We start from the raw sequence: 25,933 nt of genomic DNA on the forward strand, positions 1-25,933 counted from the left end.
GAGCTTCAGCACAGTGTCCACGTAGCTGTTTTGAAGAAAGGTAATTTATACAGGACAGAGATGGAAAATATACAAAATAATTGGTATGGTATTACGAGCAAGTAAAAAAGTATTCCCAATAGGTTTCAGTACACTTGGACATAACAATAACTTATTGAACTGAGAGAGGTACAACAAATCAAATAGAAGACTCACTTTGGCTGTACCTTATTACCATCCAATGAAAAAAAACAACGAATCAAACATATTATACAGCACAGCCGGGGAGAATCATATGATGCTCACAGAGCTAAACTCGACTGATGGAACAAACCGGATAAATAAATACCGACCACTGTATGATAGTTGTTGGCTCAAAAACACGAGAACATGAGATACTCTTTCTCCCATACAGCCCCTAAGTCGGAGGGCTTTGTGGTTCTTGACAGCTTACCGAGTTTCATCCTCCAAGGCACGGAATCCAGCACTGAGATCCTCGTACAGTTTCTTGAATTTCGCCACTAGCGCAGCCTCCCCTTCTGCTGGATCTTCGAACTTCTGAGACCTGTTAATTTCCACAGATTCACAACTTCAGTTTCAGACACATTTCACTTGAGCTATATATAATGATTGGTTCATGGAGAAAGTGAAGTTTGCTTACACTAAACGGTAGAATAGATCTCCCAAGCGATGCTTGATGAGAGTATAGGTAATCTTTTGACCGTCCATTCCAGCTGCTCTTTCAACCGCCTGTCGCATCACCAAAAACATTTGAAACCGAGTTAGAATTTATGGGATTTTTTCTGAGTAGCCGGATACTTAATGCCTTCTAGACAAACCAATTCATTGAAACAACCTACTTAAGAAAGCATCTTGTTACCTGATTGGCTAGGTTGTAGAAATGGATAATGTTACGCATCATCCACACAGACTTGTAGAAAGGGCAGAACTTGTCATATCTGTCAAAGATCCATCCAAAACATTCAAGAGTAAATACCCCCACGAGAGAGATAACTAAAAGCAAAACGAAGGGAGACAACAAATCTTACGGTGTGAACGCGTTTTGAGCAAGGTAGTCTTCCCTCAACAGCTTAGCTGTTTCCAATGTGATTTTGTCACCTTCCGCTAGCGCATCTTTTCCCACAAGCTGCACACAAAGTGTAATGCACATGTCAAATAAGTTCCTTCAGAAAAAAATATCTGCTGCTAAGAAGTGATTTTCTCCTGTAACTTGAGTCACCTGTAGATGCCATGATTATCCCTAAGAGACCAGAATTTATTAGGTAAAGTGACGTACCTGAACAATTTCATTAAGATCATCTTCCCTCTGCAATACCTCTCTGGCCTTTGTCCTGATGTTGATGAAATCTGGATCGAACTTCTCATAGAAAGATTCCAATGCCTGAGAATACCAAGCAGATTTTTATATAGACAAGAACTTCGAGGTAGTACACCACGACAGGTTCGAAGACCGGGAATATTTAAGCATACCGTCGAATACTTTGAGTAGGAAATCAGCCAGTTAACAGAAGGAAAATGCTTCCTCTGGGCAAGCTTTTTGTCCAAACCCCAGAAGACCTGCAGATTGAAAACAACGAAAATGGAAGAGTAAGAACTACAAAGTAGAGAAAAGAATGCTAGTATATACATATCTTAGGTAGATTTAGAACCAAACACCATCTGGTTTCATCTCGAGTAAGACAATGGAAGGTAGGGAAACAGCCATAACTAAATAATCACCTGCACAATACTAAGGGTTGCAGACGTCACAGGATCTGAAAAGTCTCCACCAGGAGGTGAAACAGCACCAACAATTGTGACACTTCCATCACGCTCTGGTCCACCGAGACATTTTACTTTACCAGCACGTTCATAGAAAGATGCTAAACGTGCTGCAAGATAGGCAGGATATCCACTGTCGGCAGGCATTTCAGCCTAGAAAACAAAGCAAAATAGGAGTCAAGAAACTGAGACAAGGAGTAGCAGGACAAGACGAAAATCCATAAAGAAAAAGTGAGAAGCAAGAGAATACCAGCCGCCCTGAAATTTCTCTCAATGCTTCTGCCCAACGGGAAGTTGAGTCTGCCATCATACTAACATTGTAGCCCATGTCTCTAAAATATTCAGCGATAGTGATTCCTGGAGTTCACAATATAAAAAATGAGGATCGTAATAGAAAGGATTTGTAAAATACTATTAGACCTACAAGCCTGAAAATTACCTGTGTAAATTGAGGCTTCACGAGCTGCCACAGGCATGTTAGAGGTGTTGGCAACCAGTGTAGTACGTTTCATGACAGATTCCTCACGGCCATCAGGTAACGTCATTGTCAATTGTGGGAAGTCCATAAGCACCTAATTTATGACAGATTCCTCACCACCATCAGACCAAATTTCTGATGTGTGTGACCAATATGCATATTCAGAATAAGAAGAGGTATACCTCAGCCATTTCATTTCCTCTCTCTCCGCAACCAACGTAGACAACAGCATCGGAGTTGGAGTACTATGTATATAAGAACAAATTAGTTCTGGAAACTCGGTATAGCCAGGAATTAAAATGTAACAAAACCAAAGTGTCACAGCCTACCTTGGAAAGGGCCTGACTGATAACAGTTTTCCCACAGCCAAAAGCACCAGGAATGGCACAGGTTCCACCGAGAACAGAGGGGAAAAGTGCATCAAGGACACGCTGGCAACAGAAAGAAGAAATCTATTAGCAACAACACGCCTCGAATGACTATGACCACTGTATTAAAATTAATAGAGTAATCACCTGCCCCGTAAGAAGAGGAGTATCGGCAGCAAGTTTGGATGCAACTGGCCTAGGCGTACGTACAGGCCAGCTCTGAAATAATACCAAACAAACAAATTTTATTAAGTGAACCGAATAGCTAAACGTTACGCTTGCAAGTAGGAAGATTGAAGATATGCTCAAACCTGAAGCATGGTGTACGATTTCTTAACCCCCTGGAATTCAAGCTCGAGCACTGTATCCTGGGATATGAAAAAGGCCGTCGAACAGCCATGAGCAGAAAGTCAAATTTTTTTCCAACAGGAAGTGGTTACCAACAGATCAAGTCAACCATTGAAGGAAAAGAAAGAAGTTCTGAATGTGTTTATTTTATCTTCTGAGAGAAAGCAAAACTCAAACCTTAAGGGAATATTGACCAGCTGGAGCAATGTAAGTGATTTTTCCCATGGCATCCGGAGGAAGCGCAACACGGTGAGTCATCAAAGTGTTCTCAAAGACGGTCTGCAATTCAAAGTTATGGTTGACTATCAGAAAAAAAAAACTATTTCCAGTGTAACAATGTGAGATATATTCCCTTCCCAAGATTAGAATAAGGAGGAGGCCAATAAACTTACAGCATACAAGTCACCACCAGTTATTGTGTCTCCCTCGACTGTAACCAAGTCAAATTTAGTTAGACATAAAGAAAAAGACCATATGAACACTACCATAGAGAGATATATAACGTAAAAAATATACCAAAGTCATTGGGCTGGAACTCCCAAGGACAATCTTTGTCAAGAGCAGGAACAGACACACCACGAGGGATGTACACATCACCAGATCTTTTCGCAATAGTCTTCAAAGGCCTCTGCGATATTAAAAAAAAAATGAAACCAAAGAATTGTGAGAAGCCACAGTCTGCAGTTTGTAACGTTATAACGAAACAAACAAGTCGTAAACAGAACCTGAATTCCATCGAAGATGTTTCCCAATATTCCTGGTCCAAGCTCCACAGAAAGAGGCTGAAAATTTCAGGCACAAAACCTATATTAGCTGCAGACAAACAAACAACCCAAAAGAAACAAGATAAAGAGCTCACGAACCTTGTGGGTTCGAAGAACAGGATCATTAACAGTCAGTCCAGCTGTTTCCTCGTAAACTAAAATTGCCAAATATCAGTATAACATTAGATCCAAGTGCTTGAGAGATAAGAAGATGAGCTAGTGAAGTAGATAACAGTAAGAACAAAACCTTGGATGGTGGCGGAATCTCCTTCAAGACGGATGATTTCTCCAATCAGATTATCATGCCCAACACGCACTAACTCATACATAGCAGCACCTGCCATACCATCTGCAACAACGACGGGACCTGAAACCTGCATCGTCACCAATCACATCACCAAACAAAATGTCAAACCACTGACAACTATTATATCAGATCAGATCAGATAAGAAATTCTCATACGAGAATATCTAAACATCTGTTGAAAATGATATCACAGATCGAACGATACCTTGCGAACGTAACCATACTCGCTCTCCTTCTCATCGTCCTCGAAGGTCGTGAGCTTCCCTCCGTAAAACGCCGGCATTTTCGCAGCAAACACAAAAATTCACCTCCTACAAAACACTCCCGAGATCCGATCAAACTCACCGATCAGTAACGGTCGAACAAAACCTCTGATCAAAGATCAAAGATCGGCGATCGAGAGAGAGAGATGGAGATACTAACCAAGGAAGAGTGGTGGTCACAAGAAGAGAGCGAGAGAGAGGGGAAGCACGTAGTAGATATTGAAGGAGATGATGATCTGATTTGACAAAAATCATGTAGCGATTCTCTACATGATGGTGCACATATTCGACTGTGTGACTAGTAGCCACGTGGTAGATTGTTTATGGGCTTTCTAATATTTATGTATGGCCGGCCCAATAAGTGCGGGTCCGTTTTCCGTGTTTCTCTTCCTTTCTGTATTTCGTTAAGACACATTAATGCTTGCGAATCTCTGTCAGTCTGTCTGATCAAGCCAGAAAAATCATAGAAAGAAAAAAATCAGTTTATTTTCCGGGAAAAGAAAAAAACGAATCTCTCTGGGGAAATCTGGGAGTGAATAAAGTGGGAGGAGAGAGATGGGAGAAGTAGGGAAGGCGATGGGGTTGCTGATAAGCGGGACGCTTGTGTATTACCACTGCGCATATCGCAACGCGACTATTCTCTCTCTATTCGCCGATGTACTCATCGTTCTCTTGTGCTCACTCGCCATCCTCGGTCTCCTCTTTCGCCAACTCAATGTCTCGTAAGTATCATCTCACCACCAAAAGCTCTCGACTTTTATCCTGTTTTGTCGGTATTGGGTTCTGTTCTTCGGTCTCTGATTTACTAATTCTATAACTTTTTTTTCTTTCTCAAAGGGTTCCAGTGGATCCGCTAGAGTGGCAAATATCACAGGACACAGCAAGTAACATCGTTGCGCGTTTAGCTAATACGGTTGGAGCAGCAGAGGCTGTTCTGAGGGTTGCAGCAACAGGACACGACAAGAGGCTTTTTGTCAAGGCAAGTCTGTGTCCTTAGTTTACCAATTTATTACATGTTGGATGTATCATTTGTATATATCTAAACGCATTAGCATCTATATATTATTATGTTTACCCATTTTAGCATTGATTAAGTTAGTCATTGTGTTTTATACTGAAGATGCTCGTGTGATGCACTTTCTTTTAGGTCGTGATCTGCTTATACTTTTTGTCAGCCCTAGGACGACTCATATCAGGTGTTACCGTTGCTTATGCAGGTAAAAGCATCCACACTTTGCTTGTACAAAAATGTCACTTTAATGTAGAAGAGCCTGTTGGTACTTTGATGATATTACATAACAATATCTTGTCGGATTGAATAGGAAGTGGTCATGTTCGTTTATTCAAACTCTTGTGTTAGTTAGACTGTAGATGCATTACCGAAGAAAATAGATACAAAATCTGTCTGAAGGAAATATTAGTAGAAGAAGAGAGACACAATGTTGTATTCAGTTGATAAACACTTCTTACTTGCTTGCTTGCTTGTGTGGTTTTCTGATTAGTTCTTCTACCTTGAAACAGGACTATGCATGTTCTGTCTCTCCATGCTCCTCTGTCAGAACTCTCAACCTCTTGGAAGCTGTGTACTGAAGCTAGCAAACGGCGAGGTTTTAGAACAAGATGCACATTCTGATACATAATGTTGTTTTTTTTTAGTTTTCTCCTTTCTAATGCTCTCACATGTTGTCCATAGCCTCAAAAAGGGGCAACCCCCTTCTGTACACACCATTCGTATATTAGCTGGTGAAAAATGTAATGAAAATTGAACAGCTTCACGCCAGATCTTTGCAGATCCTGAGACTGTAAATTTGTTATGCTTTTACGGGCTGAGCTACAAGCCTACAATGCATTTTCTTATTGGGATTTCACATTTCAGAACTTGATAGGATCTGATGTCTGTAAAAGGTTTGCATACTATGCTCTAAATAAAAGTGTAAACCATGTCCTGTCTTCACAGTTATTCTTTTCCGACAGAACTTATGTCCTATAATACAATTGTAAAGCTTTTTTTTTATTTTTTTTTCAAGTAGGCAAACGAGTCTTGACCCTACTAGTAATGATATAATATACATCTTCCTGTGCCGAAACTCACATTTTTATCATTATAAAAGGGGAGAACCAGTAAAGTATAAGCTTTTTACAACTTTGATGTTTGATAGATTTCACCAAACTTAATGTTAATTGGATGAATGTGAGATCTTTTTCACTCTCCAATACATCATGCACCGCTTGCGTAAAGACGGGTCCATTCTTTAGCTGCGCAGATAGTTCACAAAGGATGATGTGAGATACCAACACAGGGTAGTAGTACTAGTAACTAGTTCAGTTCAGAGTTCATGGTTTCAAATCTACATTACCTGTCTCCACAGCTTCGGCTTCATTACTCTTCCAATGCTTAGCGATGTTCTCAGACAATGGATCATCAGGGTTTGGTGCACTCAGAAGAGCTTGAATACTGGTTTTAGGACAACAAATCAACACAATAAGGAACCTACGGTTTGTGGGAGAATGAAACAATATAATGTAAGCAACTCATACTTACCTTAGGAGCACTGTTCTTATTTGTAGAGCAGGGCTCCATTTGTCTTTCAGAATATCAAGACAGATTCTTCCAAGCTGTACATGCAGATATACAAGTTAATAGTGAATATGTATATTGTTTTCGTGAATGGTGAAGGGTAAACAGGAAAAGGAGCTAGATCAGAGACCTTATCAATGTTGGGATGGTATATCTTGGTGAGAAACCTAACCTGCTCCAAATCAAAATCATCAAAAGAGCCCGCGAAGTATACAAGACTGCATCTCTCTACACAACCACATTTCATTCAAAATCTAATGTAGAAGAACTGAATATACACCTACACGAAAAGAGAAATGCTAACCAGATGCAAATATCCCAAACAGACAAACTTACTTACTAACTACAGTCTTATAAATGGCACTACTTATATTCAACTCAGCATCCGATGACTTGAGAAAGTAAATATCCATAACAAGTTTTTTTAAGGAAGCATAGAAACTTCAATACAAGCAACTTGCCTTGGGAGCTGACATAGGGTATTCTTCAGGCAAAAAGAGCTCCAACTTAAAAACTCCTCCTACAAAAATGGAATGACGCAAATGGATTACACTTTCAATAATGAGTACACTTAATTCAAAGGAGATAATCAAAGTGAAAGTTTAATTGATCATCATCATCTATAACGCAGCAGCAGCAGCACAAGGAAACAAATCAAATTCAAATGTGATGCTAATAAAAATCAAGCACAGTTGTACAATTTCCCCAGCTATCTTCTAAACCCAACAATCTACAAGATTCAAGATAAACATGTTGCAACCTCAAAGCAAGAAACTGAAAATCAACTCACCAGAAGACACTATTTCGTCACTTCAAGAAGTAAAACATTCCAAGTAGCATGCATTAAAGAAGTACTTAAAACTCTTTGCATAAAAGTTGAAACGCCCCTTAAAACCAAAGGATGACATGGTAATTAAACAAATTACCTTCATAAGGTGATTGTGAAGGACCAAGAACCATAACGTTGAAGTACCTCATGTTATCCTCAGACGGAGAGGCACTTATACCAGGAGCTGCAACAATCAATGAACAAAATTTTTGAACTTACCCTTTACAACAAAATTCAAACTTCCATGGAAGATCGCACTTACCAGGTTCACTGAGCAGACGTTGAGTTTCCTATCACAAGGCAATTTAAAGTAAGAGTTAAAGAGATTCGTCTAAATGAGATAGATTTGGGAAACGAACCTTGATGATTCTTCTGGGTAGATTACTGTTGGCCATTAACACGCGCTGGTGAATTCGAGAGAAGTTCCGCACGATGATGATCAACAACACTTCGTGTTCTGTCCAATCTGACGTGCTTCTATGATTTCGTTTTATTGTTTCTTGCATATGTACCCGGAACTTTAGTTTTATTATAGATATATCCCTCTAGTCTTGTTTAATAGAAATCAAGTCCACTTCAAATTACATAATGGTAACAGACCTTCTCGGGTAAGCAACAAAAAAACAGTCCATTAGATATAAAGCCCATGTGTACGATGGCCCGGCCTGTAATAATCAGGCTGAGCAAATAAATAGTCTTTTATTTCATTTTTTGTTACTTTTGTTTAATAAATACAAGTTGGCACAAAAATAATCACAAAAAGTTCAGCCGTCAAATAAGACCTTTCTTATGGGGCCCACACACACCTGGCAAGATGCTGGGTATTGAGAGTTTGAGACACACATGATGAGCCGGTCTGGATCTGTGGATCATAATTAACACCTTCAACTTTCTTTAGATTCTGTATAAAGTGAACAAGTGGCAGATTAATCTTTAGTACAAAGACACTACTCCATCGGTTTCGTAATACTTGACCGATTAATCTTTTAAAGATATAATTTTTAAATCACTTAATCAATTATAAAAAACTGTAAAATCTAATTAATTAAAAGTTGCCAAAAAATTAAAATTAACTTCAAAACTTAATGTAAATTAAAATAAAATAAAAATTTAAAACATCATCTATATTAAAATATAGGAAATATTAAAAACAGTATTTTTCTTCTTTTATATATAATGGAGATAACTCTCATGTATTTGAATTTCCAATTCTATCTATATATATGAGTCAATAAAATGTATCAATCATGTCCAAAGAGACGATAAAATCGACCACGAACCTCCCTTCCATGTGGTCATAATTGAAAAGGGGTCCTAGTTCAAAAGCGTTATTTATTTCTCTGTGTTCGATCAATACACAGCTCTCTGTGTTCAACCCTTTCGAATTAATTTGACCAAGAGCATGATTGATGCGAGTCTTTTAGGACGAAGTTTTTAGCATAATATAAAATTTTGTAGTTTTTAACTAAAAAAAACTAAAAAACATTTTTTAAATAAAAAATATAAAAAACGTTTCTTCGTTTTTCTTAAAAGCTAATATTTTTTATATTACGCTAATAATCACATCATAGAGATTTGCATGAGTAATCATGCTCTAATGTGCATATAACTGCAAGAAATAATAAATTTAACCAGAAAACCAACAAAACTAGAATAATAAATATTGAATGGCTTTGTAAAAGAAAACATACCATATTTTTAGTTGTCATAGAATACAATTGATAAACAAATATCCAGATTCCCTATTGAAGAAAATATGAAGGTTTGTATGAAATAAATAAATATGACTACTTGGGAAATTAAAACAAACTATAAGTCTATACCTAATTACAGTTAATGAGCCTTTTATTTGTTAACTTGTTCTTACTGAATTACAGCTGATAAATCTCGACATCATGCTAAACACCATATCTCGGGTCTTGTTCCTTTAGATCTCGTTCTTAATTGTTGACTGGATTTGGCTAATCCTGCACGAGTTAGCATTGATTTGTTAAAGTATTTACTCTCTTGAATGTATGAAGCAAAAGTGCAAAACCATCAAAGTATTTTTTTTTTTTTTTTTGCAAAACCATCAAACTAGAATAATAAATATTGAATGGCTTTGTAAAAGAAAACATACCATATTTTTAGTTGTCATAGAATACAATTGATAAACAAATATCCAGATTCCCTATTGAAGAAAATATGAAGGTTTGTATGAAATAAATAAATATGACTACTTGGGAAATTAAAACAAACTATAAGTCTATACCTAATTACAGTTAATGAGCCTTTTATTTGTTAACTTGTTCTTACTGAATTACAGCTGATAAATCTCGACATCATGCTAAACACCATATCTCGGGTCTTGTTCCTTTAGATCTCGTTCTTAATTGTTGACTGGATTTGGCTAATCCTGCACGAGTTAGCATTGATTTGTTAAAGTATTTACTCTCTTGAATGTATGAAGCAAAAGTGCAAAACCATCAAAGTATTTAATATAGCAAAACAAAGACCAAAAAGTCGTCGAAAATACTATTTTAAACATTTTAAAACTAATAAACATAAGAGGACTTACTTTGCTTCTATAAATAGAATGATCATTCTATATCCCTAAAACACACCAAGATCCATTAAAAACACACATAAAATAAAATGAAATTCTCAAGCACATCAGTTCTCTGCTTAACTCTCTCCTTCTTCTTGATCGGAGCACAAGCCAAAGTCCCCGTGGACGAGCAGTTCCGAGTGGTCAACGAAGGAGGCTACACCGACTACAGTCCCATCGAATACAACCCTGACGTGCGTGGCTTCCAGCCTTTCAACGACAACTTCCGTCTCTGTTTCTACAACACAACCCCAAACGCATACACTCTCGCCCTCCGAATCGGCAACAGAGCTCAAGAATCCACTCTCAGGTGGGTCTGGGAAGCTAACAGAGGCTCACCGGTCAAAGAAAACGCGACGTTGACTTTCGGCGAAGACGGAAACCTCGTCCTCGCCGAAGCCGATGGTCGTCTGGTGTGGCAGACCAACACGGCGAACAAAGGTGCCGTGGGGATCAAGATCTTGGAGAATGGCAATATGGTAATATACGACAAGAACGGAAAGTTTATATGGCAGAGCTTTGATTCTCCGACAGACACTCTTCTTGTCGGTCAATCACTTAAACTCAATGGTCGGAACAAACTCGTAAGCAGACGGTCTCCATCGGTTAACACAAACGGACCATACAGTCTCGTGATGGAAGCTAAGAAGCTAGTCTTGTACTACACGACAAACAAAACTCCTAAACCTATCGCTTATTACAACTACGAGTTCTTCTCCAAGATCACTCAACTACAGTCCATTACGTTCAAAGCCGTGGAAGATATTTTCGACAGCACTTGGGGTTTGCACATGGAAGGCGTTGACTCTGGTTCTAAATTCAACGTCTCAACGTTCCTCTCGATTCCCAAACACAATGCCACGTTGAGTTTCATTCGTTTAGAATCAGACGGAAACGTTAGAGTTTGGACTTATAGTACCGCAGCGACTGCGACAGCTTGGGACGTGACCTACACGGCGTTTACTAACGACGACACTGACGGTAACGACGAATGTAGGATCCCTGAGCATTGTTTGAACTTTGGTTTGTGTAAGAAAGGTCAGTGTAACGCTTGTCCTAGCGACAAAGGGCTTCTTGGATGGGACGAGACTTGTAAGACTCCGAGTCTTGCGAGTTGCGATCCAAAGACATTTCATTATTTCAAGATCGAAGGAGCTGATAGTTTTATGACTAAGTATAACGGTGGTTCCTCGGCAACGGAGAAAGCGTGTGGGGACAAGTGCACGAGGGATTGTAAGTGTTTAGGGTTTTTCTACAACAGGAAGAGTTCAAGGTGTTGGTTGGGTTATGAGCTCAAGACATTGACAAGGACCGGAGATTCTTCGCTTGTTGCTTATGTCAAGGCTCCTAATTCTAACAAGAAGTGAGTTCTTTGAGGTGTGTGAAAGTCATTTGAAATTATTGTGTTGTTCGTTTAATAAGGTCAACTTTGGTTTCTTTATCATTTTATAAATTACATTGTAATAAAGTGAGGTGAATGGAGTTTATGAATCAATTTGAGATATACATGTATATTTGAAATGCTATGTCAGTAACGCACGATCCCACGTGCAAGCAAACATTATTTGGCATGATTTCATTTACAAAGGATAAAAGAATAAATAATAATTGTAAATTAATTTTTTTTTTTTTTTTTTTTGGTAAAATGTTAATATTATACCATTTTTGAATTTTTCACAATGTTGCAAGCAACTTATTACACGAAATGAAACAACAACAAAAACAAAAACAAAAACAAAAACAAGTCGAAGAAAGAACCTCAAGGAGGCCGATACGAGGCAAAATACAGCTGAAGGAGCGAAGGGCCGGCTGGGGATGGTGCTGGAACTGAAAGGAGCCGGTCACGAAGTAACCTGTCAAGCGCTAGATGAAGAACACCCGACGAGGAAGACACTGAGGTGAAGATACGCGAGTTCCTTTCTCTCCAGATGATATAGATGATGGACTGAAAGAAAAGCTTGAGTAGGATCACTTGATTGCTGCAGAGTACTCGACTGGAAGATGCTATCCAAGCTGCTGCTGAGTGTAGATCTTCAGGCGGGTTAGGCAGAATATTAGATGCAAACGTCAACCAAAACGCAGAGGAGAAGCTGCATTCAAAGAACAGATGGTGGTGCGTTTCCACCGCTGAGTTGCAGAGTACACACTGCTCAGTCACATTTAGGCCCCATCTTCGAAGTCTGTCCTTAGTAGGAAGCCGTCGTAGGAGGGCCAACCAGGACATGAACGTGTATCTAGGAATGTTTTCCTTGAACCATATGACTTTGTGCCAAAACACAACCGGCGCCGGAATCCGTAGATGCTCCCATGTGATCTTGGAAGAGAAAGAAAGCCCAAAAAAGTTCCCTGACTTGCGCTATAAGTAACAATCTGGTCCATTCAAGGATGTCGGTGGTTCAATTGAGGTTATTACTATTTGGATACTCTGAATTTCGTGAGACCTAGCAGCAGGGAACCTCCAAGCCCCATCCACCGCTGCATTAGCCACCGAGGCACCAACCCTGATTCTTAGACTGCGAGGACCAGTTTGACCCGCCACTTCAATCAATGGACCCAAATCTGTCCAGTGATCATACCAGAAACTAGCTGTTTTCCCATCTCCAATAGTACATCTCATAAGTTCTGATACAATGGGTTTTAATTGCAGCATACTACGGATTGTTGGTGAGAAACGAGGTGAGTCGGGAGTCTGCCAGAACCCAGTACGCTGGAAAATATGTTTCCTCATCCACGAGACCCAAATAGAAGCTGGTGCTGAGAAATAAGACCATACTATCTTTAGAAGAAATACTGTCTCAAACTCCTCAAGGTGCCTTATGCCCAGACCACCCTCTGCTTTTGGCATACATATGTCTTTCCACGATACTCGCGCTCCTCTAGCTGACGTTCCATTCGTCCAAAGGAAAGCTGCACATAAAGAGTCTACCTTTGCATAGAAAGCTTTTGGAAGTACAAACACTGCACTCCAAAAGTTTACCATCCCATATATTACTGAAGCAACAAGCCTTATTTTTCCAGCAAACGATAAGTATTTCACAGTCCAAGAATGCAACTTTCCTGTTATCTTATCAATGAGTGGCTGTAAGGTGGAGAGAGTTAGTCTACCCGGATTTAGCGGCAGGCCAAGGTAGCGAGTAGGAAAGATACCTTGCTTAAAACCCGAGATATCACTTAGCGCAGCAGCCTCACTGTCATTAAATCCCTCGAAAAATATCTCCGACTTTGAGGGATTCATCTCCAGACCTGACATGTTCTTAAAGTCCGTCATAACAGTGGAGATTCCAGTCAGCGAGAAACGAGAGCCGTCTGAGAATATCAGGAGGTCGTCAGCAAAAAGAAGGTGCGTGACTTTAGGGTCTTCACACTTTGGATGCAGCTTTATCTTCCCTTGTACCGCAGCTTTTTCAAGGATTTTTGATAGAGTTTCCATCTCCATAATGAAAAGATACGGAGATATGCAGTCTTCTTGTCTCAAACCCTTTTTTCCTTTGAAAAACCCCGCTAGCTCGCCGTTTATAGACATGGAGAATCTTGGTGACGTTATACACTCCTTGACCCATTCCCGGAATACTAGAGGAAAGTCCTGCGCCTCCAACAATTTCAGCAAGAAATCCCAGTAGATGGTGTCGAAAGCTTTCCTAATATCAACCTTCAGCATTGAACTCTTTGCACATGTAGCCTTTTCATAGTTCCTTATCAACTTTGAGGACAGAAGAACATTTTCTCCAAGGCTTCTTCCTTTTAAGAACGCAGATTGATTTGGGCTAATGCAATGTTGAAGTATAGGCTTCAGGCGATTGGCAATGATTGTTGCTATCACTTTGTAGGCAATGTTGCAGCAACTTATCGGGCGGAATTCTCCGAGCTTGCAGGCCTGAGAAGTCTTAGGAATTAGAACTATCGCTGTGTTGTTGAGGTCCTTTAGTAGCTTCCCATTTCTGAAAAACTCTTGGACAGCAGCAACAAAGTCATTACCCACGATTGCCCATGAAGATCTAAGGAACTCGACAGAATAACCGTCTGGTCCAGGGCTCTTGCTAAAAGGCATAGCAAAAACAGTCTTAGTAATCTCCTCACTCGTTACATCCTTCAGAAAACCTGCTTGCTGTTCATCAGAGCATCTAAAGTCCATGAGTTCTCGCAGCTCATCCACTGTTGCTGGTGATTACATCAAATCTGTCTCTCCCAAGATGCCTTTGAAGTAGTCTACAGCATGCTCCTTGATACCCTCAGTCGTGTTAATCATGTGATCCTCCGAGTCCCTGAAGAAATGAATATGGTTCCTGCTTGCTCTCTGGATCACTGATTTGTGGTAGAAGGTAGTGTCTCTATCTCCTAGTTGGTGCCACTGAACCCTAGATTTCTGCCGATAAAACTTCTGTTCAGCCTTAGCAAGCACTTGTAACTTTCCTCTTTCTTCATGCTCTTGCCTAGCAGTCTCAGTATCAGGATTAGTGAGAAGCTGCCTCTGAATCAAAGCAACCTGAGCCGCATGTTCCTGTACTCTCAAGGTGATACCACTGTAATTTCTTGCATTCAAATTCCTCAGAGCCGGCTTTAGTAGCTTGAGAGATCGAGCGAGCCTGAACTGCTGAGATCCCTGAGTTGTCTCAAAATTCCAAGAACTCCTTGGCGCAGTTTGTGGAGTTTGACAAGGAATCATTCCTGTACCGGTTGAGGTTAAACTTTGACAATGTAGATTATAAGTTTTGTCTTTAAATCTTGCTGATGATGTCAACATGATGAAATATTGGCAATTTGAGCTGCGGTTGATCATCAACAAGTGTGAGACATTGATACACTTGAGCCTGGACTATGTATGCATGTATGGTTTTTAGTAGTTTATCTACTTCATCTCCAGGCTCTCTGCGTTTAGGGATGGTTTGGTTTAAGCTTGATGTGACTCTAGAAAACCTTATCTCAAGCTCCACGGGTTAACGACCTTGAAAGTCTAAGAGATCTTGGAGCTTGTGATCAAGTGGTAAGGGAAAGAGTTTGTTTTTTTTTTTATGGCAACACATTTCATGTTCGATCTACCTATCATGCGAAACTAAGTCACATTTTATCTGGACACCCTACGACCTTTACTTTTGGTTTCCGAAAAGTTATCTATCCATGAGAATTAATTTGGATCCTTCCATAAATCCGGGAAACTTTCAGGTTAATAAAAAAAAAGTCTAAGAGACATTAATGAATTTGACCAAGGTTGCAATAATCTTATTAGTTCAATTAGGAAATTAAACAATCTGATAAGAAAAAATTACCGTACCAATGAGAATATACGAATATTCTCAACATAAACGTTATCCAAATCACAAATAAGCCACTTGCCCCCTGTATTGCACATCACCAATTTGCTTGCTCTGTATCAAGTCAACAATTTGCAACTAGGACTATTCAAACAAATACACCCAACGTTCTAACTTAAGAACCTTATATATACACTCACAAGCTACTTCTTCTGAATATCATCTCAGCTCACTACTATTAAACTCTTAGAAAAACAAAGAGCAATGAAGCTACAATTAGAAATCTTGTTAGCCACCGCACTTACCATTGCCACTGTTTCAGTGGTTATAGCCCAAGTCCCTCCCGAGAAACAATTCAGAGTCCTCAACGAACCATCCTACGCCCCATACATCACCGAGTACGACGCTGGCTACCGTTTCCTCAGCTCAGAGAACCAGAGCTTCTTCACACTGCCTTTCCAGCTCATGTTTTACAACACCACCCCTAGCGCCTACGTCTTAGCTCTCCGAGTCGGAAGCAGGCGTGACTTGGACTACACACGTTGGATCTGGGACGCAAACCGGAACAACCCCGTGGGAGATAACTCAACTCTCTCACTCGGTCGCGACGGAAACCTCGTGCTGGCTGAGTTAGACGGCCAAATAAAATGGCAGACTAACACAGCCAACAAAGGCGTCACCGGATTCAAGATCCTCCCCAATGGTAACATGGTGCTACACGACAAAAACGACAAGTTTATTTGGCAGAGCTTCGACCATCCGACCGACACACTTCTTGTCGGCCAGTCGTTAAAACTTAACGGAGTTAACAAACTCGTTAGTCGTACATCCGACGTGGACGGCTCAGATTGACCGTACAGTATGGTGCTCGGTAACAAGGGTTTAACAATGTACGTTAACAAAACCGGACAGCCGTTAGCTTACGGTGGATGGCCGTCAGAGGACTACCGCGGCACTGTCACGTTCACTGTTAGAAGAGAGTTCGATAACTTAACGGAGCCGTCAGCTTACGAGCTCCTCCTAGAACCAGCTCCACAACAGACAACGACGAACCCTGGTAATAACCGCAGGTTACTTCAATCCCGACCCCTAGGAATTCTAAGCAAGGTCAACTACAACTGTACTATATCGTATCTAAGACTTGGATCCGACGGTAGCCTCAAGGCCTTCTCGTACTTTCCTGCGGCTACGTATCTCGAATGGGAAGAGACTTTTGCTTTCTTCTCCAGGAACTTCGTCCGTCCATGTGGCTTGCCGTCGTTTTGCGGCGAGTTTGGGTATTGCAGTCGAGGAATGTGCGTTGGGTGTCCTACACCGAAGGGTTTGTTTGCTTGGAGCGAGAAATGCTCAGCACCTAAAACGACTGAGTTTTGCGGCGGGAGAAACAAGGGTAAAACGGTAAAATATTATAAAATAGTCGGTGTTGAGCATTTTAATGGTCCGTATGTTAACGATGGACAAGGACCAGTTTCTGTAAACGAATGCAAGGCGAAATGCGATCGTGATTGCAAGTGTTTGGGTTACTTTTACAAGGAGAAGGACAAGAAATGTTTGGTCGCACCTCTTCTTGGTACGCTCATCAAAGACGCTAACACTTCTTCTATTGGTTATATCAAATATTAGGTTGTTCTCAGGGTTGTTTATTCACTAAGACCAACAACGTGAATTTGTAATAATTCACCATTTAATGATGTATCATGTATAATGTTTCTATTTAAACTAAAAGCATTTGGCTATATTATCCATACGTGATACATATTCCATTGATGGTCAGAGTTTTACGTGATTTGTGATTTGGGGTTCTCATGAATTTGAATCCCCTTTCACTTTCTCACTTACTTTTCTATATATATTTTTAATCATGAGAACTATTTTTTAATATTTGCAATGGAAATACTCTTAGAGATTAGCAATAGGGTTGCTCAAACAAATCTATAAAGATATCCTCAAAACCTAATTTTTTATACGTTGTCCAAATTAAATGGCACTAAGCCTATCTATAGTAAACGGCATACATGCATTTCATGAGTTACTTTTATATTATTTGAATATGAAGTACTTGAAAAACAAAACTTAAACTTAGAAAATATCCTAAATTCCAACTGTACCTAATCAAAATACAACTTACACAAGTCACCGTCACTCCCTCTATAGCACCAATTTCTTTGAAAACAAGGCAAGTTGCCAATTAAAAGTTTTTGAAATGTTTTTTTTTCTTTTTTGACATTTCAAATGAAGACAACCAGAGAATAATAGATATAAAAACACACACTCACAAAAATCACTCTTAAGATCATCTTACTACCTCGAGAGACGAAGACATCATGCATTGGGTCTGAGACGCGAACCGCAACAACAAGAAAACACTCCTCTCTCACTCGATTACCGTAAACTCGTACTGGCTGAGTCAGAAAAAAATGTGATCGAGATTGCACGTCTTTGGGCTTCTTCTACGAATAGAAGGAGAAGAAATGTCTGATTGCTCACTTCTCGTCACACACATCAAAAAACATTGTCAACACTTCTATTGATTATATCAAGTAATAGAGTTTTCACGAAATTTATCAGCATTATTATATATGTCACCTAATGAATAATCAGCGAGCGGTTTATGATTCACTTTAGTCTTTTGTGTTTATTTTCCAACCAACTAATTAATACTAGTATGTTAAGCCTATTTTCAAAAAAAAAAAACTAATATTAATATGTGTAGAAAATTTCAAAGAATTTTTTTTCTCAAAAAAACTAATACAAATATAGAATACACCTTGTTTCAAGTCTATTCAAATATGTAGTTTTTCCTTCTTACAATAGGGTGCTTAATCATTTTTTAGTAATAAATGTGTGTTAAGAACTTTAAATAAGATACCTCTAAATTTTTGTCCTCCAATGCAAGTATCTTATTTTGAGATTCTTAAAAAAAATTAAGCATTGTTTTATTTAAGATAAAATTTATAGGAATATATGTATAAAACCATTTGCAAAACATGGAAGTTTGGAATCTGAATACCATAATCACAAGCAACTAGAGAATCAAAGGAAGCCTGCTTTTATATTAGCATAGGAGGAAGGCAAAGAAACATTTACGGCTCTTTTTGTATAAAGTAGGAGGGCGAAGAACAACATGCATAGTGATGACCATTCCGGGAAGTTCGCCAACGGGAAGCGTTGATTCAGCCAGTGTCCTATTGTTGTCTAGTATCTTCCCGGCATTGATGAGCTTCACATCATTTACAGTCTTAGGAATGTTTTCTGAGTCTATCAAAACAGAGAGAAACACTTGAAAACTTCAGTCCCAACACAACCTTAAGCAGCAAGAAAATTCTAAACAAGGTTACAAAACATCTAAACAGCGAAAAGCAATACACAACTTCGGTCATCAATCTTCTTGCCACAGTATAACCTTTTAATTATCTGTTAAATTCTCAAATTTACAAAGTTCAGTACCTAATAACTTAAGCCAATAAAACGTTCGGTAGACATTAAAACATTACAGAAACAAAGAAAATGATGGAAAGGCAGAAACAAGAACTAAAGAATGTTAGACCAAAAAAAAAGAACTAAAGAATATGAAGTTTTTTTTATACAAGCAAACATAACGATGGAACATATGTTACCTTTAGGCCATCAGCGAATTTAAACTTGAGCTCTATCCAATCTTCACCTGCCATCTCTCTCTATTCCCTCCCACAAAACAACACAAAAATCCCAAATACAAAAAAGTCTTCGCCTTTTCTCTCTGGGGAATATCATCGAACACAAGATGGGCCCTTTTTGCCAATTCAACCTAAAAAACGAAAACCCAAATCAAATTTCGTAGAAAACTCCAAGACCCTGTTGCTGAAGAAGGATTCACTGCGAAAAGATACAGACTTTTATCCTCTTCTTGAAGAACAGATCCAATTATAACTGAAGGGTTTTTCGATTTAAGAAAGAATGAAACATAAAGAATATGGAGAAGAAGAAAAGAGAGACGCTTTGGTGTTGCTGAGGAGGAGATCAACCGAGAAGAAGAAGAGGAGTAGTGAATCATCTCTTTGCTCGTTGAGAGAGAGAAAGGAGTTTCAGACTAAACTCTCTCTAATTGTAACACGTGTCCCTTAAGACCCGGCGCTTCCTTCTCCTAATTAAGCGTCGCTGCTTCAGATAATTGTCATTTTTCTTTTTCTTTAATTACAAAATAATCTAAGCACCTCTCCTAAGATCTCGCGTTAATGGTGGTCTAATGCCTTTTTTTTGAGCAAAATGCCTCTACTGCTTTTGCATTAAAAATGTCGCGACAAATCGATATTGTTGTACATTTCATATTTTCTTTTCCTTGATGATTTGATTGCCAAATTTTGCCGTGGGGCCGTTTTCTATGCAGAAGACTGATTGCTCGTTTTTTTTTCAATGGTTAGGAGAAAAACTCAAAAACATATAACCCAATAAGATACAGTTTTCAATGAATTCAGAAGAATCAAATAGTATACTACTTAGTATCGTTTTGCAGCTCTCACTACGGGTATTACTTGAATACATTGAAATTTCAAAGTGGACCATGCGTTATAGAAAGTTCAGCGTAACACAGAAAACAGTTTTTGACTGATTGTGTTAATTGTTCTTTCCAGTATTATTGTTTTCTTCTGTTACACATAAATAGTGCAGCAATATTCGATTTATGACAATGATTGCTAAGCTGAATGGAAACATGATTATAATTTAAATGGCAATAAATATTTAAATAAAGTTGAAATAGTTACCAATTCTTAAAGGCTAATCGTACATATCAAATGAAGAGAAAATAATCGGATAGGTCTATCGGCTGAAATATTTAAATAAAGTTGAAATAGTTACCAATTCTTAAAGGCTAATCGTACATATCAAAGCACCCTAGTAATTTGATGGGCCATCTCCTATTCTCCTGTCTCTCTAATCTATCATTAGTTAACCTGATATCCCAAAAAGCATCTACGTAATTTGCATTTTACTTACCTAATTTATATATACATCTACGTGTTACATGTTTTCTTTCTTTGAATAAAAGTTTTACACGTTTGTTTGGTCTAAAATAATATCAGTCGTGACTTAATGTTTAACTAAAACGAGCTTGATGATAAAAATGATTTATTCGAGGTTGATTATTTAGTGAACGTACTAGATTTTGCTAAAAAGAAGTTTTTTTTGTATAGAACTCTAGTTTTAGTCTTTTACAGTTCCCATCAAATAGTTTAAGTGAGAATATAATATAATTATTTCTTGTTGGTGTAGTGAATTTTCTAAAGTTTTTCCCCACTATCATTAACATACTTTCTCTATATTCATCTCTTCTTCTCCTTTATCTACCAAAAAAAAAATCTCTTCTTCTCCTTCAAAGACTTAAAATACATACAAACAATCTTACGAAGCATCTGTCCTAGTCATGTAGTGATCATCATCGAATCAAGAATTCAACAAGAGCTGATCAAAGCCATGGCTAGTCCTAGCAACAAAGGCAAAAACATAGCAGAAGGATCCACGTCTGAACAACCCCAGCCGCAGCCGCAGCCGCAGCAACCACAACCACCTCCTAATTCACCAGCGTTAAGCCGGTACGAATCACAGAAACGTCGAGACTGGAACACGTTTTGTCAGTACCTTCGTAACCAGCAGCCACCAGTACACATCTCTCAGTGCAGCTCTAACAACATCCTAGACTTCCTCCAATATCTTGACCAGTTTGGAAAGACAAAGGTTCATGCACATGGATGTGTTTTCTTCGGACAAGTTGAACCAGCAGGACAGTGTAACTGTCCATCAAGCGTGGGGGAGTTTGGATGCTTTAATTGGACGGCTGAGAGCAGCATACGAGGAGAACGGAGGGTTTCCGGAGAGAAACCCATTTGCCGGCGGCGGGATTAGGGTTTTTCTAAGGGAAGTGAGAGATTCACAGGCCAAGGCAAGAGGAGTTCCGTACAAGAAAAGGAAGAAGAAGAGGGGGAATCCTATGAAGAGTCATGATGTTGAAGATGATACTACGGGGACTAGTAGCTCCAACTTGCCATCTTAACAAGCAAAAACTAAAAACATATAAATAAAACAAAAGCTGGGGTTAATTAATGGTAAGCATTTATTTCTCTCTATATTTAATCTCTGTGAATTTGCAATAATTTATCACGTTTATGATCTATTCGCAATTCTACATATCTATTTGAAATAGATCTCGATAGCAAGCTCTTGTTTCATACTTTATTTTCATACATACGTCAAATTATAAGATTAAAGCTATGCTTAAGATCATTCATATTAACATGTTTTCAAATAAGATATTTAATTAAGAACCGGTTCTTAGTTTTTTTAGTTAAAAATTAAGAGACGGGTTCTTATATTCTGCTAAGAACCATATCCTAAGAACCCCCAATAATCATGCTCTTAGGATGGAGTCCTTAGCGGAATATAAAAAACTGTGTCTTGACTTTTAACTAAAAAAACTAAGAACCGGCTCGTAAATATCTTATTTGAAATCTTTCTTCAATTGGTTCAAATCAGATTTATACTCTCTTAAAACTTCTTGCCTCGAGATCCATTTTCAGGATCTACAAGAAAGAAAAAACAGAAGCTATGTATGTTTCTTTAAGAGAAAAGAACAATAAAAAGAATTACACACAAGGCAAAATAAATGGAAATACCAAGAGATCAGCTTCGTCCAATCCAGACTTAATCTCAGAAAGCTTCTCCTTTTTCTCTTCTACAAAAAACAGATAACAATTATTCAAACCTCTACTCTGGTTTTATGGCATCAGTTTTTAATGAACATGAACACTATGCATTATAATATCAAGGAAGAACCATAAAAATGCAGCTACACAGTCATTCTTGAGCTACTAAGGTTTTCATCTTCCATCTCGAAAAAAATACTACGCATCGAGTCTAAGTAATGAGATTACATCATATATATCTGAACATTAACAGATCCAACAGAGGTCGTCCAATGGTAAACAAGTATAAGTCCAAGAAAGATAGAGGATGATAGAGATTTCTGCCTGGTGTTTAAAAAACACATGCTGGTTACCGCAGTCCCAAAGAGTGTATTTTGTTTGATATAAGCTGGGAACTAGAGCCGTGTGTATGGTCCGTTCATCGACAAACAATGTTATGGCTCTAAGCTTAGTTTTTTCAAGATATAGCTTATTCAGATGGGAGTTGTTGACCATCCAGCCAAAGCTAGACAGTTACTTGATACCAGTGATCATCCGGATATTTTATATGTAGTTTTAATATTTTATTATATTTTCATATGTTAAAGAAAGATCTTACTAAATCACTTTTTTTTATTAAAAAAAGAATCCTACTAAAACCCCACCAAAAGTTCCATCAAAATCTTTAAAATTCAGCTAAACTCAACTAAACTCCACCAAATCCAAAATCCTCTATTTTTTTTTCAAATTCTTAATTCAATAAGCCCTCCGAAGACTAAGAGTGCGGGAGGAAGAGAGCTTATAGCGGTCCAGTAGAGTAAACCCTAATATTATATGGGCCATACCTGGATAATTTCTGAATTGACCGGACCAATAAACTCCCAAATATCATGAGTCCAAACAGAAATAAAGAGAGAAGTCTAATTGTTGATCGATAAAAGAAGGACACTTGTCCAGATTTGTCCATATTCGTTTTTTAATTTATAATAACCAGAATAGCTATCTCATATTTGAATCTATTAAAAATTAAGATAACAATCTTTAATTTCACTTGGCTGTTAAAATAAAAAATTTAATGTAATTATTTTCTAATTCTAAACCTATTATCTTCTAATTTTAAGTTTTGTATAATCTAAATGAGAAAAAAATGATTTCAGTGATTACAACTTAGAAATTAATGGCTATTTATAGAAAAGGATCTTTGCAATAGAGAAATTCTCAGCATGACTCATACTATCTCATATACATGTATTAAGTAAAAATCTAGTGTTAATTATAAATATATAAATTCTTAAAACTAAGAAATTAGATTTTTGACTAAACAATATTTTCTGTAGTAACTTAATAAATTCAATTATTTTCAGTAGATCTTTTCAATTTTTGAAATTTGTTACCCTTAATTAGTCAAAATACATAAAGGTAAAATTTCTATTTTTAAGAAACAAAGAGCTAAAAAAAGTTACTCAATTCTGTTTTTTTAAAGATAATTTTTTAGATTTTTCACCTATATCAAATATTTAATGTTTATTCATAAATGTATAAACTTTTAATAAACATTTTATGAATCCAATAATTTATTACTATAAATTAACTAATTTTTATAGAAAATATTAAATAAATATATATTTTAAAAAGAAATAAACAAAAAATATTTTATAAACGAAAAATTGTGTTATATTTTGAATCAGAAAATATAGATCTTCCCGCGAAAAATACAAATTTTCGCGCGAAATACATAACACCCACTAGTATATATATATATGTATTTTGGTAACACATACATCCATCAGCTGAGAAAAGTGGAACGTGTAGACAAAACTCCAAGACGATCTTTTTTTTTCTGTCAGCATAGTCAATCTTTAGAAGCCGTTGCTTGATCTCCTCTGCGCTCATGGATGGAGATGGAGTGAAACGTGTTCGTTCCACAAACCAACCGGGTGAAGTTGATAGGATAAGCCATCTGCCAGATTGCTTGATATTCAAGGTACTCCTGAGTCTTCCGACCAAAGAAGTCGTTAAGACAAGTGCGTTATCCACCAGATGGAACCATATCTGGAAACACGTACCTGGACTTAACTTGGAATACGATGATTTTTCAGAGCACGACTCATTCGTGAGTTTTGTCGATAGCTTTCTGAGTTTCAACAGGGACACATGCTTACATAAGTTTAAGGTAACGTACGATTATTCAGAGGCTGACGAGCCTGAAACTGGTCTTGTCAGGCGCTGGCTCGACACTGTTTCTAGGATGAAAGTCAAAACTCTCGATGTTACGGACGATTCAGCAGAGAGTTGGGAACTTGAGATGACTCCAGCACTCTACACTTGTGGGAGCTTGGTATCCTTGAAGCTCGTTGGACTAACCTTGCCTAGTCCCGACCTTGTTTCTTTACCTTCACTCAAAGATATAAATTTAATCCTTGTTGAGTTTACCGACGAATGGGCACTAGAAAAGTTCATATCACAATGCCCATCTCTCAAAAACTTATGTATTGAGAGGAGTTTCGGTGATGATATACCAATGTTACGTGTGCGTTCTCAATCTCTGTTGACATTTATTCATATTGTTGACAGCGACGAGAGTTTCGATGATGAACGTATACTTGAAATTGATGCCCCTATGCTTGAGTATCTGAAGCTCAGTGATGGTCGAACTGCGAGTTTTAAACTAGAGAATACGGCTTCCCTTGTAGGAGTGCATATAAACACTGCGTTTAACTTGACTTCCACGAGGAGGTTCTGTCCAAATGATGCACAAAAGAGAAATATGATTCAGAATTTTCTCCTCATGATCTCTAGGGTTGATAATATGGTCATCGCCTCGTGTACTCTCGAGGTAACCTATGTCCAAAATCTATTTTAATGAAATTAACTATATGTATTTAGTTGGCCGGTCCTGAAATTTTGGGTCCTTAAACAATTAGTAAAATAATATTTAATTAAAAAGTCTATATGTTATGTATTTGTTAACTCGAAATTTTTTAGAAGCTCAAAGCCAGTGTTTCATTTCGCGATACCCATAACCGACTGTAATCCTAGCTGAACCATCCTGAATTTGAACCCGAGACCTAGCCTGTGAAGTAAATGATCGCATCTAACAGTCTTTCCGTACTTTTTGTTGTTATAGGTCATTTATGAATACTCGAGATATGAACAGTTACCGGTATTTCATAACCTATCTTCCTTGCGTGTCAATTTAGACGGCTACGTCTGGGAAATGTTGCCGGTCTTTCTTGAGAGCTGCCCGAATCTAACAACTCTTGTCCTGGTGAGTATTATATTATCTAGATAATATCTTAAACTTGATATCTTAAAATATGCTAATTAAAAGGTGAAGTATCTTATTTTGGAACATGTGTTTCGTCCACTCGGTTGTATTGTACGTGCAGGGATCTATCCAAAATCACGTCAAGGTGGGAATCACTGTTTCTCCCAGACGTCCGCGTGTCCTGCCATCTCTCAGGTATGTTGAGATAGAAAGGCCATTCAAAGGGGATGCGTTGGAGATGCAACTAGTGGGTTACTTACTTGTGAACTCACAAAGCCTCAAGAAACTAACCTTACGCTTGGATGATTCCTTAAAGAAAGAAAGATCTGTCATCTTCAACGAACTCCTTCTGATGCCAAGACTCTCTAGCACATGTGAAGTTGTCGTGCTCTCTGATGATCCATCATATCATCAATGAATCAGCATACAAGTTTGTCCTTTGAGTACTAAATTAAGTTTCTGTGAACTATTTGTTTC

At 38.1% G+C, this 25,933-nt stretch overlaps 5 protein-coding genes and 2 pseudogenes across 6 annotated transcripts; 5 read left to right on the forward strand and 2 right to left on the reverse strand.

The window, feature by feature from the left end:
- Positions 1 to 68: 68 nt before the first annotated feature.
- On the reverse strand, positions 69 to 4,576 carry LOC106353430 (V-type proton ATPase catalytic subunit A). The gene is made up of 21 exons (XM_013793188.3): positions 4,450 to 4,576; positions 4,232 to 4,337; positions 3,967 to 4,093; positions 3,819 to 3,874; positions 3,681 to 3,737; positions 3,472 to 3,583; positions 3,348 to 3,385; positions 3,133 to 3,234; positions 2,919 to 2,975; positions 2,755 to 2,826; positions 2,569 to 2,670; positions 2,422 to 2,484; positions 2,201 to 2,333; positions 2,012 to 2,118; positions 1,720 to 1,914; positions 1,471 to 1,557; positions 1,277 to 1,381; positions 1,029 to 1,126; positions 860 to 938; positions 641 to 729; positions 69 to 544 (listed from the first exon to the last, which is right to left on the reverse strand). Exons 2-21 carry the CDS (start codon positions 4,307 to 4,309, stop codon positions 430 to 432), a joined length of 1,872 nt encoding a protein of 623 aa, XP_013648642.1. The 5' UTR covers positions 4,310 to 4,337; positions 4,450 to 4,576; the 3' UTR covers positions 69 to 429.
- A 134-nt stretch (positions 4,577 to 4,710) lies between these two features.
- On the forward strand, positions 4,711 to 6,157 carry LOC106353432 (reticulon-like protein B22). Of its 2 annotated transcripts, none has more exons than XM_048735738.1 (4): positions 4,711 to 5,011; positions 5,127 to 5,272; positions 5,410 to 5,506; positions 5,811 to 6,157. In XM_048735738.1, exons 1-4 carry the CDS (start codon positions 4,845 to 4,847, stop codon positions 5,920 to 5,922), a joined length of 522 nt encoding a protein of 173 aa, XP_048591695.1. In that variant the 5' UTR covers positions 4,711 to 4,844; the 3' UTR covers positions 5,923 to 6,157. The 2 variants fall into 2 exon arrangements, with proteins under 2 accessions (XP_048591695.1, XP_013648644.1); XM_013793190.3 differs by having other exon boundaries at positions 4,714 to 5,011; positions 5,127 to 5,268; positions 5,437 to 5,506.
- A 211-nt stretch (positions 6,158 to 6,368) lies between these two features.
- LOC106353433 (ubiquitin-conjugating enzyme E2 36-like) lies at positions 6,369 to 8,209 on the reverse strand. Its single transcript, XM_013793191.3, has 8 exons — positions 8,056 to 8,209; positions 7,959 to 7,986; positions 7,794 to 7,880; positions 7,329 to 7,387; positions 6,998 to 7,039; positions 6,832 to 6,905; positions 6,647 to 6,744; positions 6,369 to 6,545 (listed from the first exon to the last, which is right to left on the reverse strand). Exons 1-8 carry the CDS (start codon positions 8,200 to 8,202, stop codon positions 6,508 to 6,510), a joined length of 573 nt encoding a protein of 190 aa, XP_013648645.2. The 5' UTR covers positions 8,203 to 8,209; the 3' UTR covers positions 6,369 to 6,507.
- A 2,062-nt stretch (positions 8,210 to 10,271) lies between these two features.
- LOC106353434 (EP1-like glycoprotein 3) lies at positions 10,272 to 11,797 on the forward strand. Its single transcript, XM_013793192.3, has one exon. It carries the CDS (start codon positions 10,331 to 10,333, stop codon positions 11,648 to 11,650), a length of 1,320 nt encoding a protein of 439 aa, XP_013648646.1. The 5' UTR covers positions 10,272 to 10,330; the 3' UTR covers positions 11,651 to 11,797.
- A 3,999-nt stretch (positions 11,798 to 15,796) lies between these two features.
- Positions 15,797 to 17,268, forward strand: LOC106353436 (annotated as a pseudogene).
- A 2,759-nt stretch (positions 17,269 to 20,027) lies between these two features.
- LOC106356914 lies at positions 20,028 to 21,800 on the forward strand (annotated as a pseudogene).
- A 347-nt stretch (positions 21,801 to 22,147) lies between these two features.
- LOC106355674 (F-box/LRR-repeat protein 13-like) lies at positions 22,148 to 25,874 on the forward strand. The gene is made up of 3 exons (XM_013795581.3): positions 22,148 to 25,024; positions 25,316 to 25,456; positions 25,578 to 25,874. Exons 1-3 carry the CDS (start codon positions 24,080 to 24,082, stop codon positions 25,872 to 25,874), a joined length of 1,383 nt encoding a protein of 460 aa, XP_013651035.2. The 5' UTR covers positions 22,148 to 24,079.
- Positions 25,875 to 25,933: the final 59 nt, after the last annotated feature.

This window comes from Brassica napus, chromosome A7 (assembly GCF_020379485.1).
Source record: "Brassica napus cultivar Da-Ae chromosome A7, Da-Ae, whole genome shotgun sequence".
Taxonomy (NCBI): Eukaryota; Viridiplantae; Streptophyta; class Magnoliopsida; order Brassicales; family Brassicaceae; genus Brassica; species Brassica napus.

Coding starts and splice junctions, on each gene's coding strand:
- LOC106353430 (XM_013793188.3), bottom strand. CDS start 4,309: ATGCCGGCGTTTTACGGAGGGAAGCTCACGACCTTCGAGGACGATGAG. Junction 2,976..3,132: donor CTGGTCAATATTCCCTTAAG/GTTTGAGTTTTG, acceptor TTCATATCCCAG/GATACAGTGCTCGAGCTTGA. Junction 730..859: donor TCTACAACCTAGCCAATCAG/GTAACAAGATGC, acceptor GTGATGCGACAG/GCGGTTGAAAGAGCAGCTGG.
- LOC106353432 (XM_048735738.1), top strand. CDS start 4,845: ATGGGAGAAGTAGGGAAGGCGATGGGGTTGCTGATAAGCGGGACGCTT. Junction 5,012..5,126: donor TTTCGCCAACTCAATGTCTC/GTAAGTATCATC, acceptor TCTTTCTCAAAG/GGTTCCAGTGGATCCGCTAG. Junction 5,507..5,810: donor TGTTACCGTTGCTTATGCAG/GTAAAAGCATCC, acceptor ACCTTGAAACAG/GACTATGCATGTTCTGTCTC.
- LOC106353433 (XM_013793191.3), bottom strand. CDS start 8,202: ATGCAAGAAACAATAAAACGAAATCATAGAAGCACGTCAGATTGGACA. Junction 7,388..7,793: donor TTCACAATCACCTTATGAAG/GTAATTTGTTTA, acceptor CCATTTTTGTAG/GAGGAGTTTTTAAGTTGGAG. Junction 6,745..6,831: donor ATAAGAACAGTGCTCCTAAG/GTAAGTATGAGT, acceptor TCCTAAAACCAG/TATTCAAGCTCTTCTGAGTG.
- LOC106353434 (XM_013793192.3), top strand. CDS start 10,331: ATGAAATTCTCAAGCACATCAGTTCTCTGCTTAACTCTCTCCTTCTTC.
- LOC106355674 (XM_013795581.3), top strand. CDS start 24,080: ATGGATGGAGATGGAGTGAAACGTGTTCGTTCCACAAACCAACCGGGT. Junction 25,025..25,315: donor TCGCCTCGTGTACTCTCGAG/GTAACCTATGTC, acceptor TTGTTGTTATAG/GTCATTTATGAATACTCGAG. Junction 25,457..25,577: donor ATCTAACAACTCTTGTCCTG/GTGAGTATTATA, acceptor TTGTACGTGCAG/GGATCTATCCAAAATCACGT.